This window comes from Macrosteles quadrilineatus, unplaced genomic scaffold (genome assembly GCF_028750875.1).
Source record: "Macrosteles quadrilineatus isolate MER2022 unplaced genomic scaffold, UCM_ALF_1.0 Scaffold_9__3_contigs__length_116548681, whole genome shotgun sequence".
NCBI classification, from domain to species: Eukaryota; Metazoa; Arthropoda; class Insecta; order Hemiptera; family Cicadellidae; genus Macrosteles; species Macrosteles quadrilineatus.
The window spans coordinates 87,517,843-87,536,285 of record NW_026542602.1 but is presented as its reverse complement, the minus strand read 5'-3'; the positions used below and the strand labels follow the sequence as shown (position 1 = coordinate 87,536,285).

General features: G+C 32.8%; 2 protein-coding genes across 8 annotated transcripts in view; one reads left to right on the top strand and one right to left on the bottom strand.

Moving 5' to 3' along the window:
- The first annotated feature begins 797 nt into the window (after positions 1-797).
- On the top strand, positions 798-8,422 carry LOC129004302 (uncharacterized). Its single transcript, XM_054432833.1, has 6 exons — positions 798-950; positions 1,592-1,771; positions 3,841-3,951; positions 5,220-5,372; positions 6,414-6,576; positions 8,154-8,422. Exons 1-6 carry the CDS (start codon positions 888-890, stop codon positions 8,261-8,263), a joined length of 780 nt encoding a protein of 259 aa, XP_054288808.1. The 5' UTR covers positions 798-887; the 3' UTR covers positions 8,264-8,422.
- A 273-nt stretch (positions 8,423-8,695) lies between these two features.
- LOC129002691 (axotactin-like) overlaps positions 8,696-18,443 on the bottom strand; it is a 53,638-nt gene continuing 43,890 nt past the window's right edge. For 2 of the 7 annotated variants that reach the window (XM_054430682.1, XM_054430683.1), the window contains exons 32-37: positions 16,366-16,452; positions 14,895-15,042; positions 13,843-13,910; positions 13,159-13,401; positions 11,948-12,026; positions 8,696-10,067 (exon numbers count right to left, since the gene is read on the bottom strand). In XM_054430682.1, coding sequence (XP_054286657.1) covers positions 9,874-10,067; positions 11,948-12,026; positions 13,159-13,401; positions 13,843-13,910; positions 14,895-15,042; positions 16,366-16,452 — 819 coding nt within the window. In that variant the 3' untranslated portion in view covers positions 8,696-9,873. Of the gene's footprint in view, positions 10,068-11,230; positions 11,268-11,947; positions 12,027-12,456; positions 12,529-13,158; positions 13,402-13,842; positions 13,911-14,894; positions 15,043-16,365; positions 16,453-18,443 lie in introns of all 7 variants that reach the window. The other 5 variants (XM_054430686.1, XM_054430687.1, XR_008491594.1 and 2 more) reach the window with 5 other exon arrangements.

The following is an 18,443-nucleotide window of genomic DNA, read 5'->3' as shown; positions in this document are numbered from 1 at the left end:
TTCAATTCTAAGAACTGAAAACTTTAAAAAAACTTAACGGCTACTTTAAAAAAAAAACGGTCGTAGGTAAAATATTTTTCTAAAAATGTATAATCATAATACCAAAGGCTTTACGTTGTGATTTTCACTGATAAAGAGTGGTCTAATAGAATTTAAATATTACTGATTTGATTACTGTATTTGTGTATATATATTCGTGATGAAAATAAGTATCGTTCATAACTCGTACCAGTCGTACCAAAAGTTGTTTTTCCGGTACTTGATCTATTGTAAATTTTGAAGCTCGTTTTTCATGTCTAGTTTATGTCTGGTGATAGTCATCGCTATAGTGTCAATGAAATTTTGTTTCTTTTAGTTTAGGGTAATTTCATGATTTGTGCTTTAGCCTACTGTTTGGTTCTATAAGTAGGGGACGAATTATTGTTTATGATAAGATTTACCGCTGGCGGTCGCACTAAATGTCTACAGAAATTCATTACGGGAATTCTTTTACTGTAGTAGTATAACAAGGGGACGAATTGTTATATGATTAGATTGTTTTATTTAGCTAAATGAGATTTTAAACTACTAAAATAATAAGAAAAATGTAAACAAAACATGACCTCTATAGTGCACGGGACAGAACTAACAATAAAATTGACTTCAGCATAATGATGAGAAATCTACCAAGGGAGTAATGTTTTATCTATGCTACAAATGATAGATAACTGTCTGCTAATTTTGATTAAAACAATTAAAATCATGTGCCTGAAACCACTCTTGAGGTCAATACCAACAGCTGGTTGCCATGACACCAAGTAAACACCCACCATCCCTCTCAGATATAAAAGACAACCCTGGCTTGATAATATTTTATCATCCTTAGATTAAATCTCAACTATAAAGTTATGGAACTACCCTCATATTCACTTCTAGACATTTTGAATGAAAACCTAAAGAAGACTGGAAGGGTAAGTACCTGTCCGATAGGTTAGTTTTATGGTAAAAAATAACTTACCAAGAATAGAGATTGCTCATAAATTAAATTGGTAATATCATTGACTATAAAGTAAAGTATTAGGCTTACTTATTTTACATTTAGGGAATTTTCGGTTACTCTATCTATATCTTTGTACGGGTTTCAATATATTTTGATGTCACTAGAATATAATGTGTAGTTATGTTTGCACAAAAAAACCAAAAGGACAGGTTTAGGAGAAAGGCACAAGAAGCCCTGAAAATTTGATCGTTTCAAATAATGACAATGTAGTAAAGAGTTTTTTTGTTTTTCTTCTGTCCGGGAACCTTCACATCCGAGGACGATATCTAGCCCAAAACTATTTACTCATTACTTAAGGCTAGGTCTGGAGCTAGAGGGTTGCAGCATTATCGCTTGTATAAAATCCATTGGTGATTGACGAACTCGAAGCCGGCACCTCTGGGACCGAAGCCTGGCACTCGTCCACTAGACCAGATTTCCCTGTTAGTGAAGGCATAAATCTTTCTTAAGCTTATGTTTCAAACTTTAATAAACATCTAAACATCTTCATTCAATAAGTAGAATAATATGTACCTTGCTGTTTAATAAGTCAAGTACTTATTTTAAATACAGAAAAGTTACCTACATCGGGTTGTCTACGTTTTTGACTACAACAAGTTGAACATCGATGGCAAAGAGATAAACATGGAGGAAGAAATGAGAAACTTAATGACTGGATTGAACGAAGCAGATGGCGAACCAGTGACAGGACTCTTGTTGTTGTACGACAAATACGGAGTCAACATGCTCGAGGTATTTTACAATTGGCTTAGATTAGATTTATGACGGGGATACGAGACACCAAGGTGAATATGAGTGATGAGTGGACTAAAATCAGCTGGTTCTTAGCCAGTACCATTCATTAAAAGCCTCATCATCAAGGTCAGCTGAGTCCATAGGTTTCGAGGCATAAAAAGTTTCAGACTCTTCTCAGGATTGAACTGACAATCTTCTGACTTCTAGGTCTCTATTAATACATAGATCATTCAGCCGTATAGTAACATAATGGTTCTTGATTTAGTTTTGTTTTGTAAATCATGTTCCCAGTTCAACTACTACTAGTCTACCTGTTGCTCGAATTCGAGCAATTGCGAAGCATTACAGGCGACTCAAAGATTATGGAAATACTCACAATCTACACAACAGTTAGATACAATCAAAATCTTTTGTAAATATCTTATCTTTTTTCAAAAAGCTGATCTTGTTTTTCTAGTGTTTTCTACAAAATTTTCCCTCTCATAGCCACTTTAGGTTGTCTATGATAACGATTATAAATGAAAAAAAAACATTATTTCTATTTCTTCTACTTGGTTGTGTTCTACGACTTTTTATATGTTTCCATTGTTTGCAAATCGGTTATTTCAATGATTGCTCATGAAATGTAGAACAGTGTTAATTCAGTTTTATTTTTAGCCTATATCAAATTGTCCAGGATTTCTCGCTCTTTTCCATTCTAATAATTACACCAACCCAAGTTTTGTCTACAGATGCAATATGCCAACGAATATCACCTACGTACAATCTCCAAGAAGTGGTAAAAAAGGCAGAAACCAACCCATACAATAGATATAAGTTAACTCCAAAAGAAATAATTTTAGGAGTTACTGTGATATTAGGATTTTCCACTGATTTGGTAACAGAACATTATATTGCAAAACATGACACGATGCAGAAGAAAATCCATTTTAAAATCAGAAAAACCCATTGCAAATACTGTACTTCATTTTGACAAATTCAATAAATCACAATTTAAATATTAACAGCTGTTTCATTAAAAAGTAGTGTAGAATTATGCATATGGTCGTAATGTAAACAAATCTGAAGAGGCAACTTTAAAGGCTTCTGGGGCAGAGCCCCAAGGGAATTTACCTCGTTCCTCTTTTGATGGCTCATCTACAGACCAAGACCTTTCTTTAGAGACCCCTACGAAGTTTCTACGCCCAGCCGTTCACTCAAATTAGCTATGACAAAAACCCCATTTTCCTCCATAAGAATAACATGGGATGGGAATTTAAAGGCCACTGGGGCAGAGCCTCAAGGGAATTCACCATGTTTCTCTTTTGATGGCTCATCTACAGACCAAGACCTTTCTTTAGACACCTCTACCGAGTTTCTACACCCAGCCGTTCTCTCAAAATAGCTATGACAAAGTATATAGATTTGTTTCTTTCCGGTTTCGCTCATTCAGGAGGTGAATAATTATTGTCATGTAGTACAGTACTATTAGTAACAGTATTCCTCTTGAATATGAAAATGTTAAAGTTACCTCATTTTCATTATAATACTTATTATCTTCTTAAAGGCAAGGGTTTAAAGAGTATGTGCAAAAGATGCAAGATTTGCATAAAGAAGATGGTCTGTTTGACCCTGAGGAAATTCATAGTACCAGTAGTCTTTTTGTTGTTCAAAACTGGGCCCAGCTGTTTTTAACTATCAGGTTTCCAATAATTAATTGGTCCTGGTTAAAGAAGTCAGTAACATAGTTTCACAAGGCAATTTGTGTTTGGGTCAAAATACACATTGGAGCATTTGCATATCTTAAGTAAAATTGAAATATTTTAAAGATAAAGATAATTCACTTCTTTCAATTATGGTTATTTTAGAAGTTGAGATTTTGATGCAACTGGGTTTGTTTTAACCCAAATATGAGTGAAGGATGTATTAGATGCATTGTGCAGGTGTTATTGACTGGGACCAGGTAGTTTGAAAATTGATTATTGGCTATAAAACTTGAATGAAGGCCTATCCTGATCAAAAATTGCAAGATTTCTATTGACAGAAATAACTTCTTGTACATAAATATCTGTGGTACACTTTTTCAGGGTTCCGAGGAGAGTATTTTCCGCCATTTTCAAGAGATGGTGGACTCGCATGTTATTGGTCAATGTGTACCAAGAATCAAGATCTTACTTTTTGTCACTCATATTGCACAGGTGAGTTATTTTTTTGTGTGTAACATTTTTTTGGAAAGAAAATTCTTTGCGTTTGCAGGGTGGACGTTTGCAGGAGAAATAGGTTTGGGTTTGACATCTAGTAAATTAGAAGAAAAGAGCCAAAATGCCCTAAATTGAAAAAAAAAACTTTTACTAAGGTAATCTCAGGACCATAGTCATTTCTTACATTTAGCTTCTAAAAGCAGAATATATCTACTTGAAATAGTTTTTTTTTTTTTTTTTTTTTTTTTTGAGAAAACAACTAAGGGTGTATGTTTTATCTATGGTTCCATGTAGGAGCTGAAACTAGTTGCGCTGATAGCAGGTAGGCCTACCTTTTAGCAAATTTCCCATATAGGGAATAAGCTATTACCGTAGTACTCATGGTAAGACCTGGACCCGGGACCGATTTTTTTTTCGTTTTGAGGTCCCTAGAGGTCAAAAACACCATTCGTTCAAATTCATATATATATATATATATATATATATATAAATATACATATTTATATATATGTGTCCGTAAGCACGATAACTCGAGCAAAAATGATCCGATTTTGATGAAATTTGGTACAAACGTTTAAACCTACGTTTATTCAAACGAGTTCGCGAACCAGCATGATCGGACCGTGGGAACGGGGGTTTATTGGCTATAAACTTTTATTGGGGGTCTTTATTGCATAAGGCATAAGGGCATAAGGGCATATACGTGAGGCATAAGGGGGTCTTTATCTATAAATATTTATTGGGGGCTTTTATGGGGTAAAAATGGGTTTTTCTCATTTTCGACCCAAAAAACATAAAATTTTGCAATTTCTTTCCAAACAATTTTGTAGAGCTTAAAAAAAACAAATAATTTAGTATACTGAAGCGTTATAATGCGCCTAATGGTTACGGAGAAAATTTCAAAAAATTGTAAATTTAAAATTCTCATGTTATTCTTATGGTGAATAAGTAAACTGTTGTAGTTTGCTTGTTTATTAACAAATTTTGCCCAAATTTGGAAAATGTTTTTATTTCTTACTAACTATTAACATTTTACATAAAAAACAATTTTACCCTCCCTGTTGCAGCAAACCTAAGTATGTGTTAAACTAATTCTATTTAAATAGGGAATAAATGTGATATTTTTAAGGAGACAATTTAGTGTAAATCCAATCAGGCAAATGGAAATTCGCTTAGTCTGCAGGTTTGCTGCGGTGGGGGTATTTTAATATTATTTGGCAACTAGGAGGCTAAAATCAACAATGAAGTCTTATTTCTTTTCACAGAGGATTCTCTCGTATTGGTCAATTTTTAAAGCACAACCACAAACGCTGCTGGAACGTCTCGATGTTTCCAATGTGGAGGAAACCAGTCGTAGAATCAAGATGATTGTCGTTAAACTTTACAATCTGTGGAACCACCTGCGATTCCATACTATGGTAAGGTCAACCAGGACATATGACAATAATACACTTTGAATTTTATTTTATAAATACTGTAGTGAGTAGCTTCCTGATAGTTCAAAATTGGGCCGAGCTGTTATTAATAATAGGGCTTGTAATCAATTATCCGGGCTAATGAAACAACCTCAGTCAGTAACAAAGCTACACAGACTTCTCACTTCACTATAACAGGCCTACTCATCTTGCATCCATATTCAACTTACACACCAAACTGTGAACTTTCTCAAAGAATTAGCGATTGATAAATAAATGTAAAGATAACATAGGCATTTATAACTACAGCTTCATCATCAAAACCTAAAAAGATCAGTCCAATGAGATTTTCACAGATTTTTCTTTGATCTTTGATGACATGATCGTTTTATTTTGCTCTGAAGCATTGTTTAGCCTTTAATTTTGATTTGAAATATGTATTCATTGAGAATTCTTCTGTAAGGAGAAATCTCTAATAATTAGTGACTTTTAGTGTTAAATGGTGAGAACGTTAGGTTATTGAATACACAGAGGAGTTGTCTGGGTTGTTATAGTGCTCACCTTCAAATCTGAAGGCTGCTGATTTGACTCCAACCAAATTGTTTCTAAACCCAGATGTCATTTGTCATTGGACTGAACTTTTTAGGTTTTATGATGAAGCTGTAGTCATAAATAAATGTCTGTGTTATCTTTACATTTATTTATCAATCATTAATTCTTTGAGACAGTTAACATACAAAACAATCACCCAACAATGATGCTATCTAACAAAAAGGTTGACGTTAGATAGTAACAAGACCAAGGTTTAGACCATTCCCTTAAAAAAAATTGCGATGGCATATACACATAATAAACAGTATCAGCAATCTGACACATATTTTCTCCCATTAGCTTGTCAACAACCTTTATCATGGGTGGCTGTAGGAATTCAAGCGGTGGGAGTTTACCTATGATTTATAGAGAAAATCACAAAAGTTTGAATAACTTTTGAACCACACAGTACAACAGAAATTGTAACTAATTGTAATTGTAAATCTGTTCCAGGGAGCGATGAGGCAGATGACTATGGATCACTTGACTGACCGAATGACTACGAACCTTCCGGAGACAGCTCGGCTGGAGTTTGTCCTGAGCACTCCGGCACTCAAGGATCTGCGGATGTTTGTAGAGACGCATCGAACTGTGCAACAACCCCGGATGTACCAGGGTAAGCCCTTCAGTTGATTCCTCAGACGAATGCTTGGTCGGTGTGATTGTTCATTTCTGCCAGTCGTAACAATTTAGTACTATCAAGGTGGCACTTGAACCACAAAGGATTTCGTGAATCAATCAGCATGAACTTGGAGCTATGTGTTTTTTAAATTAAATTACATCATCCAGATTTTACCATTCGTGAAGATGCTACAATGGTGTATTTTATGTGAGTGAAGGGTGAATGTAGAATGGAGTGGGGTGCTTTGTGTAGCTTTGTTACTGACTAAGACTATAGCTGATTCTTCTCTAAACAGAAAAATTGAGATAACTTTTAATTTCTTATTGTGACAAGTGATCATTTTTTGTTAGTACTACCAGTAAACTATTAATTTATGTACGATAGATTACTTTAAATTCGTTTCAATATTGAAGCCTTGACTTGTGGCCCAAATGTGAGTGCCAGTCTAAAGTTGAGTGGCAAATTTTGCCATTCATAACCTGTACAGGTGACCCTTGTACTGGCTCTTTTCTTGGTTTACTGGTTAGTGGTTATATATGTTCTGGACAGGCAAATTCAAAATTAAAAGGGACTGCCAATCTCTAAAAAGGGGGAAAACATACATTACTATTGCTGAAAACTTCATACTCTTTGGGCGTGGGACTTCCAGTAAGAAATAGGTTGGATAGTCAGGGAGCAGAAATCAACAAAAAAGTAGTGTACTCTTTTCAAGTGAACCAAATGCACAATATTTACGATTAATACACTCATGAAAGATATTAACCACATTTTAAGTTGAAACATTGATATGCTAGCCGCTAGTGCTCAAAACTTGTTTATCCAAAACGTGAACGTAAGTGTAGTGAACTGTCAGGTTCGGTTTATGTGCTTAAGGCGGTTTACAAAGTGGCTGAAAAGTCACTACCTATTTTCAATTAATAATTTTCATGACTTTTAACGGTGCTAGAAACAATTAAAAAAGTACAGTATATTAAAACATTGATTAATACCATTTTGGAACATGTCGAATCTCGTCATGCACCTGTATTATTAACCAGTTTCTTAATAAAAAAACAGATTTTTGAATAGAATCTTGTGGAACATTACCAAGAAAATCTAGAATGAAAACTTCCAATTATTTGAAAGTTTTATATCAATTTATTATGACAATCTTTTTATTGTCATTGCATTAAGAAAAGCATTCCTTTAATTCTGTGCTCTCCACCAATTCTGAACCCAAACATTAGACTGCCCCACTTCATTTTATCATGAGGCAATCTTCACCCTTCCCTCAATACTTAAATCACCAGCCATAATAGTAGAGTTATTTTGAAGCCATTAACAGCTTCAATCAGTTAACAATATGGAACTACCAACAATGTCATGAAATTAGCTACAATCAGCTGACAATATGAGCTAAGGAAACCATATGGGGTTTTGGTGATAAACATTTAAAATTAGGTATACACTTTTCACCTTCAGCCATGTACTAGTATCATGACAAAACAACTTTTTACTCTTTTCAGAATCACCTTTCAAAATGATTTAACAATAAGTTAAAGACTTTTTTTAATTTTTAACATTTGTTACAGAAACAGTATGGCCTCCTGCAAAAGAGTTTATACCTTTTACAATCTTCAAACCTGAAAATTATCGATTGAAAACTAGTACTGAATCAAGGACGACTTCAAAAGAGAATTAAACTTCGTTAACTTTGCTTTTTGGTTAATTAATAAGTTTGTAAAGATTTTCTGGGTATTCAAGAAAAAAAGATTGTCAAGCAACGTCCAATGTATGCATACTTTTTAAAACTAAAATTTAATAAAATAAAACTCAACTTAATTTTTACAGTATTTTTATATTCATAAAACCATAAAACACACAATTTCTAGAAAAATACCGGTATGGATCATAAACATCAACAAATGACGTTTTTGGCCCGAAAATAAACATTATTCAACATTAGTTAAATGGAACTGCTAAAACATATGTTCAATTAGTATAGGATTCGGGCCAACAACATTTTGTTTATGTTTATGATCCATACCGGGTATTTTTCTAGTAATCGTGATAAAACACATGGCATTGTATATTTGTCATTTAAGTCGCTTTGTACAAATTATAAGTAGGAAAATAAATTTTAAACTTATAATAAATATTGTTTTATTATTGACGTTCTGACTTATTTGTTTATACAAATACATATTTGTCCAAGGTTTATTTGGACAATTAATTGTTTCACTGATGACTGGAAAATTCTATTAAGTAAAATACAGATACAATCTCAATTTCTCATGGAGATTCTAAGAAAATACTACAATATTTTAAAGTTCACAAAACAATAATTATTGTGTTTTATTGTTTTATTATAAATTTTTACAAATTATTAATTTTTTTAAATATTTTTGACTTTTGGTGACTCAATATATTCATTACTTGTATTCTATACTTAAAATTCTAGACTGTAAATTACACCAGAATAAACAATTATTTTTTGTAAAACAATAATACTACAAAAGAAACATTTGTCTAAAGACTTGGTTCAACAAATATTCCAAAAACCATCGAATCTTTTACTAACATTTTGTTAAAAGAAAACAGTTGGTATAAGAAAACAGTGGGTTTAGGGCAATGTTTGCTGAAAGTTACACAGAAACATGAGAAGAATAACCAACACCATGAACACATAGAAAACATTCACAAGTTCATCCTACAGATAAAAAGCCTAATCAAACAAAAGTTAATAATCATCATGGTTACTTTAATAAAGTATGAACTTAAGGAGGAATTTGAATACTTTATTTAGATCTATCTATCTATCTAATAGTCAATACAAATTTGCATCCTTCAAAAAATATTAATGGTGAAATTTGATTTTTGATCAAATCCAACATAGTTTCTTTTATTGGAAATAGCAATAAAAAATACACTATGTAAAAAATTAAATATTCAAGAAAAGTTTTTGTTTTTAGATTCTCCTTAAAATTTTAAAATCTCATTTTTATAAGGGGCAGTTTCAACAAAACAAAGATATTTTTTGATAAAGTTTAGGAACCTTGTTAAGATCAAATAGGGCACATATCATTATCATCTTAAAAATATAAAAAAAGGAAATGTTGGTGAGAATAAATTATTTATTTCTACCTAGATACAAAACTATTACAGAAACAAAGCATTACTTTTTATTTCAACACTACACCTAATAATACTTTTATTCTTACATCTAGATTAAATGACTACATATTTCAGGCACTCATTTTGTAAATGACACACAATGTTTCTTATATACAAGAGGAATCACAGAATTATCCTTCAATCTACAGAGACAATTGATTCTTTACTTTTACTGAGATGAACATTTGATTTATCCGGAGGAATTCTCGGACCGCCCAAATAACTGATTGGGTTTAGGAACATTCTTTGATCTGAAGAAAAATGAACTGGTGAAATTTTTGTTACTGGGAAGAGATTCTTCAAAGGTCGATATCTTGGTTTTATGTCTGGTTCTGTAAACAATCAATAAATGTATCAATAAATGTTAAGTTTTTTCATCCACCCAACATTACAAATTCTGGTAGTTTTAAAACTTCAAGTTTTTGTAGATTTAAAATATGATAAGCTATAACACGTTATTTTTGTGTGTTTTTTACACATTGGTTTTTATAAAGTTAAAAATATGATATTATTTTGAAATATACCTATATTTCTGTTTAATAATGCAGATATTTTTTTCCTTTGTCAATATCATTTCAACATATCGACAAAAAGTAACCTCAACAAGTACATGCAAAGAAAATATTGATCAATTAAGCCTCAAAATTGAATTTAATAAAGTGTATATTGAATAGTATAAACGAACCTTAAACTTCATCACGGTGAACCAAATTTTACATATTTTATTCAACTTATTGTTTAGTTGAAAACATATTTTTGCAAAAATTAGAAGATTTTCATCAAATAATTTTAACGTTAGTAATAGATATATTTTAATCCTACCTAGAAACCTAGATAATTTTTTTTGTAATTATTTAGGAGAGAAAGTTTGCATTTACTGATGATGCATATTACTGTTATGATCATTATTGTCTTCCTTATCAGATTATGTAAATAATCCTAATACTAGAACAGAGTAAAAAAAACGCTAAATAAGATTTCATAGGAGACATTAAATAGAGCTTCACTTTGGAAACCACGTACTGTACCAGTAAACCAAAGGTATGGCATAAGTTTCTAAAAAATGAACTTCAAAATTTGAAACACTTAGCTTAACTATGCTTGACTGTAGTATGCGATAAGCTCAACCCATGAGGAGTAAAATAAATCTAATATATCTAAATCTTAAAAAATATTGGAATTTTAAAGATATTTGAATTATATATGAGCAATTCTGAATCCTTTTAGAAAATCCCTGTGAAAGATTCTTGATCCTTGTGAAAATCTCAGTCCAATTTTCCAGTGATTTCTCTATTTTAAGATAAAAATTGTATTTATTATGTGTCAAATGATTCTTTTTTTACATGGTGGATCATAAAACCAAATGCTAGGTAATTTCATTGGTCCACTTAGTTTTTCGATTATATACATTTCTGATGAATTTCCAAACTTTCTTAGAAAAAAAATTCTGTAAAAGATAGTAAAATTCAACGGAGGATTTCAGAAGTGTTCTTACCTTTTTCAGTGGAGTTTTCAGAAACCCGAGTCCCATCCTAGCACCAAACAAACATTGAGCTACTTCTAAATACTCTGAGACCAACAAGTACTTGGACAGTCTGCAATTCAACTAGCTCAATAGGGAAGTTTTAGTTCAAAATATTAAATGATACAATTGCCATTTTTCTGTGGCTGTGACGAAAATAAACAACTTCTATAGGATGTTCTACCAGCAAAAGATAAAACATTGTATTATTGTTTGGCCTTGAGATTTGTGGAATAGCACCAATAAATAGGTTACATTCTTTGTCATTGTAGATCAACTGTTCTTCACAGATTGTTTTTGAGGTTATTGTTTAATTTTAAAATATTCAAACCAGATTTGTGGGAGGTGTAAATCCGACCGTTAACAACCATACTCAATCCCGCTTAACGAAAGGTTACAATACAAACCTTGTTATGTTCATTTTAAACTTTGTTTGTTTGACTGGCCAAATCACACTGGTTTTAATTGTTATCAAATATGACAAGGTATAACCTATTTTTTGTAAGTACAACACCAGAAAAAGAAATTCTGCTGACAATATGAAGTAGCAAGCTAAAAAAATATCTAGCTAATTTTTACAACAGATCTGCCCAAGAACTTTGAGTCTTTAGTGTTTCTAAATCTAATATTAGAAATTACACGTAGGCTAGTAACTACATTATGTAAATAGAACATCTCATTTGTTCCCACCTTTAAAGTCGGATTCATCTACTTCTAGTATTGTAGGAAATTTATTATTATTCATTCCATTGGTTGGTACAGACACATCCTAAACACAAAAAGAAGCAGAGGGGCGTTTAAAACAAAGCAAACACAAAAAGCAACACAAACAAAATATGTTTGGATTTCATGAATTTGGTAATGTTATGAATGTGTGTAGCCTATTTATTGGATGTGGTGAAATCATAACCAAAAAGAGTTCTAAAACCAATACATTTAGAAAATACAATAATTATCACTTACACAGACAAAAGTAGGTAACGATTTACTGCATTTAGTGAACATGGTAATTCAGTGGTTGCATCTTCAGCAATGTTATTTTGGATGTCATAATAATATATTAATGTACTGAATTCAATTAACTGGGCAAATTAAAACATCCTAATGTAAAATTTCTTTAGAAAACTTTGTAATTGCCATTTATACATATCATTCTTTTAATTATTTTTGTCACGATTGAAAGTGTACGTTATAGATACCTGTCAAGCGTATGGTGTCGTAGTAAACTCGATACTTCCAAGTTCGTCAATAGAGTAAGGAAGTTTTTCTACCTGCAATTGACACAGAAAACCCAAATGATACCTCCACCAACACAAAACACATCATGCTACAGCTACCGTACACAAAACACATGCATGCACACACAAATAATTTATTACAATTAGAACAAATGTAAGTTTGCAGGAGGACATAAGTAAAAATCTTTGACATTAGGATTAGGAATGTCTAAATGTAAAGTATTTCCCAAAAAAGACAAAGGTTACATGTGGAATCACAAATATATAATTTGCAAATATGAGATGAATCAATAGTATACAAAAACAAACTCTTAGAACTTAAAATTACAGTAACAGTAATTAATAGTTGATTATTTATTTTCACTCAAAGGTGAACAAAATATAGTACCCAGCTATATTGCACATCAGCCAATTATTGATTTGATTGAGCACAATTTATTTCTTTTGTCCCTTATTTTCCTGTTATTTATCTAATTCTATGGAATTTTTTTTGCCTGATTGTTTTTCCCAAATTTGTTTAACAAATAGAAAGGAGAGCACATTTTTGGAGGGGACGGGATCAGTCAAAATTGATTATATACTAAAAACATCAACACCCATTTAAATGTTGTTATCAAAATCTACCAACTCACTAAATGACCCCAATGGTGCTTTTCTCCTTACCGTATTTTCCAGTAATTTCTGTCCCAATCCATTGGCTATGGGTTTGGGGCTATCCATCACCTCTATGAACATAGGGTTCTTCAACTCTTTATCTTCTTCATCTTCATTTTCCTCATTTTCTACTTCCTCGTACTTTTCTTCTCCTTCTGATTCCTGCTCTTCCTCTTCGGGTATTGTATCTGGAGGAATGTCAACAGCTGTTTCTTCATTTGTTAAACTGTCGTCTGCCTCTTCTACATTTGTCTGTAAATTATAAATGCAGTATGAAACTAAATAGCTAACAGCATACAGACAAATTGTTAGGACCTTTAGAATGACACTGGATGATGGTGCTGGACGATTTGAGGCCAGATTAGGGGGGGGGGGTTTACTGTAACAGCTTTTTTACACTTGTGCCACTGAGGGAATAAAACCTTATTTATACCGTATACAATTTGCCAAAAAATCTTTCAATAAGGTTCTTTATCAGGCATAACATCTTAACATGTTCTGATCTTTCAAAGCCTATTTATTTAATTATTCAAATTATCACTGTAAGCCTCTTTCAATTATTTTACAATCATTTTTGATGTTCTACAAGATGAATGTAAGCGCCCTAAACACTAGCTAAACATTATAATGATGTAAATAAAACGTATTAAATCCATTTAATGAAATGAAAACACAGATTTTCTCTTAACATACCTCTGGGGACGAGTGGTCAATCAGTTCTTGATTTTCTTCCTCATCCTCTTCTTCTGCTGACCTCTCCTCTAAAGTCAAAATTTTGTGAAAACAAAAAGTACGTAACAGTTGAGACTATACTAGAGGGGCCCGTCCACTAACTGCACATTTAAATTGGGTCAAAAACTTGTGTCCAAGGCATAAAAAATAATACAATACCATTTACCTTTGATTACTTCAATGATAAAAAACTAACATTCATGAAAACAAAACTTATAAAAATTTGTTTGTTCAAGACAGTTATTTTATGAACAACACTACCATTAAATTAGATAGGCAAGGCATTAAATTAGATTTGCGGATCCATACCTTAAAGAGTAATTTACCTAACTCAATCAGGTTATAACAATTAATAAATGTAGCCATGTAGCCGATTTAAAATTCATTGTTCAGAGTTTGTCCTCTTGTTTACAAACTGACAATGGTAAAAATTCCACTGAACTCATCGGTTACACTGTATGAAGGTAAAAATATGATAGATTACAGTTCACATTTTAAAACGTTTTAAATAAAGTTAGTCAGAAGCACCGGGACCTCTCAAAGCACATTCTAGAAATAAATCCAAAGCTAGGGGAGCGATCCCCTAAGTGAAATGATTTTTAAAACTATAATTTGTCCCTGTGCTATATCATAAGCTTTACAATGACACCGCAATCATAAATATCGGTTGAGTAGGACAGGTTAAAAAGGGACGTTACAGAGAAACCCCTGATTGTATTAGGTATATCAATTTTAAAAATACAAAATTTTGACCAAAGCATGTAATTGTGTGGTTACAAAACACAACTGACGTGAAACCAAAAAAACAATGTAGCAAATCATAGGAATCTATTATGAATCAATTTATGTATTTTGTTTGCGTAATAGTATGATGAGGATACCAAACGGCAAACCTTTCCACAAATTATTGCTGCTCAACTACCGCGACTTTAGAAGGGGGCTTTCATTTCAACACTGAGGCTTTTACTAGGATGCTGTACTGATGAAGAAAACATGTACAGCTTATTTCTTACCTTTTATAGTATTTGGTGGTGAAGATCTTTCATCTTCCCTGGGTCGGAATCGAACCCCTGTTCCAGGAGCCGAGGTTGTTTTCAAAACCGGTTTCAATTCTGTCCCGTTTCCAATCAACAACTTGCTTTCGTCTATAGGCTGAGGAACCTGCAATGGTCAAACTTGTTAGTGTTATATCTTCCAATCATAATGGATATTTCAGATCCTGGTACCTTCCACTACTTTTTATCAGTACAGTTTACCTGCCACTACTTTTTATCAGTACAGTTTACCGTACTGTACCGGCTCACTCCTTCCTTTGTTAGATACGTTCCATGCACAGGGCCTCTGTGGCCCATGTGGACGGGCAAATGAAAGGTAAAGGTAAAGGCTGCCAACTAAAAAAAATCAACTTCTTCATGATCATATGCTGAAGCTATTATACATATATCATAAAATATATCTACTGTAAACTTTTACAAGACGATAATTATATATGGACGTTTTACAATAGCGATTTACTTTAGCTGGTAATTAATTAATAGTATTGGATAGTATTGGATAGTATTGGCATATTTTTACATACTCATATTTCTTTTAATAAAGGTAGTTAGAAGCTTATGGTCAAACAGTTGATCCCTACAGTTCAATATTTAACATTTTTTTATTTTCTGTTTTTAACAGTAAACTAGAGCACAGAGAAGTAAAGTACAGAGAAAAATAGCTTATGGGACAACCGTACCCTTTCAGCTCTGGTTTGTTGGGGCCGTAATACACTTGTGACGAGCAAGGAAGAGCCTGAACATTGAGCACTGTCAGGAAATTCCTATCGCACAGAGCACAAAGCTTCCTCCACCGTGAGCGTTATAGTACATGAGGGCGAGGGGGGTGGTGCGTGACTGCCCTAGACACCACTTAACTGTACCATGGAATGTATCCTCTGTTCCTTACTTCTCTATGATAGGCGTAAGCTATGCAATTATAGCATCAACCAAACAGCTTCAGCTTTGTAATATGGTGAAAGTGAATGAAACAGCACATCCAGCAAAGCAAATGCAATAAATAAATATTAAATAATTATTCCTCTAATTTAATAAACAAAAATTTTGTATTGTCAGTATCAATATCAATATAAAAAGTGCAATTGACCTATTACAAATTTTATTCTCCCCATAAAAGTGTTGAATGAAGCCAGTATTATTTAAAAATGGAAATACACATGTGTAAAATAAAATACAATTGGAACCCATATACTCATGCCTCACCTATTTATTCTTGACAATGAATGATATGTACTATATTGCTTTTTAAATGAATTTTTGAAACTGAAAAAAATAATGTGATAAAACCTGTCACTTCATTAAATAAAGATAAAAATTGCTGTTTTGATGATCGTACTCTCAGCTTGCCAAAGGAGTAGCAGGTTGTAAGCAGCATTTGTCTGCCAAGTATTGCGTAAAGCATGCTCGATGAGGTGAAAGAAGCACTTACACTCTTGGACCTGCGTATCTTATAGACAGGATCGTGACGTCTCCTGTTAGGGTTTCCGTTGACCCAATAAACAGGTGTTTCCGAGACCTGGACAGAACATCTGTGTATCTCTGCTCAAAATCTCGTAACAATAACGTGCGGCAACGTCCAACAAAGCTCACGCAGTATTTTGTACAGCGACGAATAATCTTGTTCTCAAGTAACAATAACGTGCGGCAAATTTTCAACAAAACACACACAGTATTTTGTACAGCAACGACCAATAAATCTTGTTCTCATGTAACAATAACGTGCGGCAACGTCCAACAAAGCTCACGCAGTATTTTGTACAGCAATGTTCATTAATCACCAAAGACTTCTTGAAGTAACGTTTCATTATAAACATATCGTGCAATATCTTTAATCACATACTGATGAAACACTAACCTGCGGCAATATCCAACAAAACATACACAGTATTTTGTACAGCAACGTTCAATAATCTTGTAACAGTTGTGACCATGTAACACTAACGTGCAGCGATGTCCAAAAGAATTACGCAGAGTATTTTGTACAGCAACGTTAAATAATCACCAAAGACTTCTTGAAGTAACTTTTAATAATAAACATATCGTGCAATGTCTTTAAATCACATACTTATAAAACACACCTGCGGCAATATCCAACAAAACATACGTAATATTTTGTACATTAACATTCAATAATCTTGTACTTATGTAACACTAACGTCCAGCAATGTCCAAAACTATCATCCATTATTTTGTACAGCAGCGTTTAATAATCTTGTACACATTTTAACACTAACGTGCAGCAACGTCCAAAAGAACTACGCAGTCTTTTGTACAGCAACGTTCAATAATCACCAAAGACTTCTTGAAGTAACGAAGTAACTTCTAATTATAAACATATCGTGCAATGTCTTTTAATCACATATACTTATGAAACACACCTGCAGCAATATCCAACAAAACACAGGGGCAGTATTTTATGCAGGAACATCCAATAATCATGAAACACTGTCCTGCAGTAGTGTCCCATAACAAACATATTGTGTGGGAATGTCCCTCAATGGAACATGACCTTTTATACAAACGTCCAACAATCAATAACTCTATTAAATTCCATGTTGATGGCCCCTGGATTACTTTATATGACTATAATAATGGTACAATACCTCGTCAATCATCATTTGGACTACTTGACGAGGTATTGTACCATTATTATAGTAATAACTCTATTGTTGAGCAGCACCCCAAACTTCATACACATAAACACATAGGACACACATAAGCTTTTTACAGCATTGTTGAACATTCATTAGCTTTTGTAACACCATCTTAAGGCCTCAATTTAATCAAGAAGCAACATAAAAACGTCAAAAGACATCATGTGGCGTCGTGGCATCATGTGAGAACATTCATGTGTTGGGTTAAGTGTGCAAAATCATGCAGTAATTAACTTAAGGTAATTACAAAGAATTAGCCAATTTCCTTGGATGATTGTCACATTTGGCCATGCAAAGCTGCATTATAGCAATAAGCATATGTACATTTGATTAATTCTACATTGTACATTGTACAAAATGGCATAATAACCTATTATATGAGGAAATTGGCTCTCCTTTTAAAAATACCAGTGTATTTAAGTTAAAGATTTAAAATATATACTTGGAAAATTACAAAAAAGAATAATACACTGTCACTGACAATCAATTAACACAACAAACAGCATTCCTAACAAAGTATCCTCATTTAAGGTCAAAAACTTTATGCAAGAACTGTTTGTTTTAGGTAGGTAAGGATTATTTATAACTTGATTATTTTTAAGGGAAAGCTAGCTGATTAGGATTTCTTTTTGTAAAGGATAAGGTCTTAGCTATGGATTAACTGAGTAAATTAATAAGTGTCCAGGGGCTAATCCATACACAAAACATCAACCAAGGTCACAAAACATAACACTGTTGTTTCTTCCTAATATAAATTGAATCCACTCTCTGAAGAAGTCTTACCTCATTAAATATCAGTGTAAAATTTTGTGACATTTATTGTGAATCTACAAGCCCTCAATTTTTTTCCAAA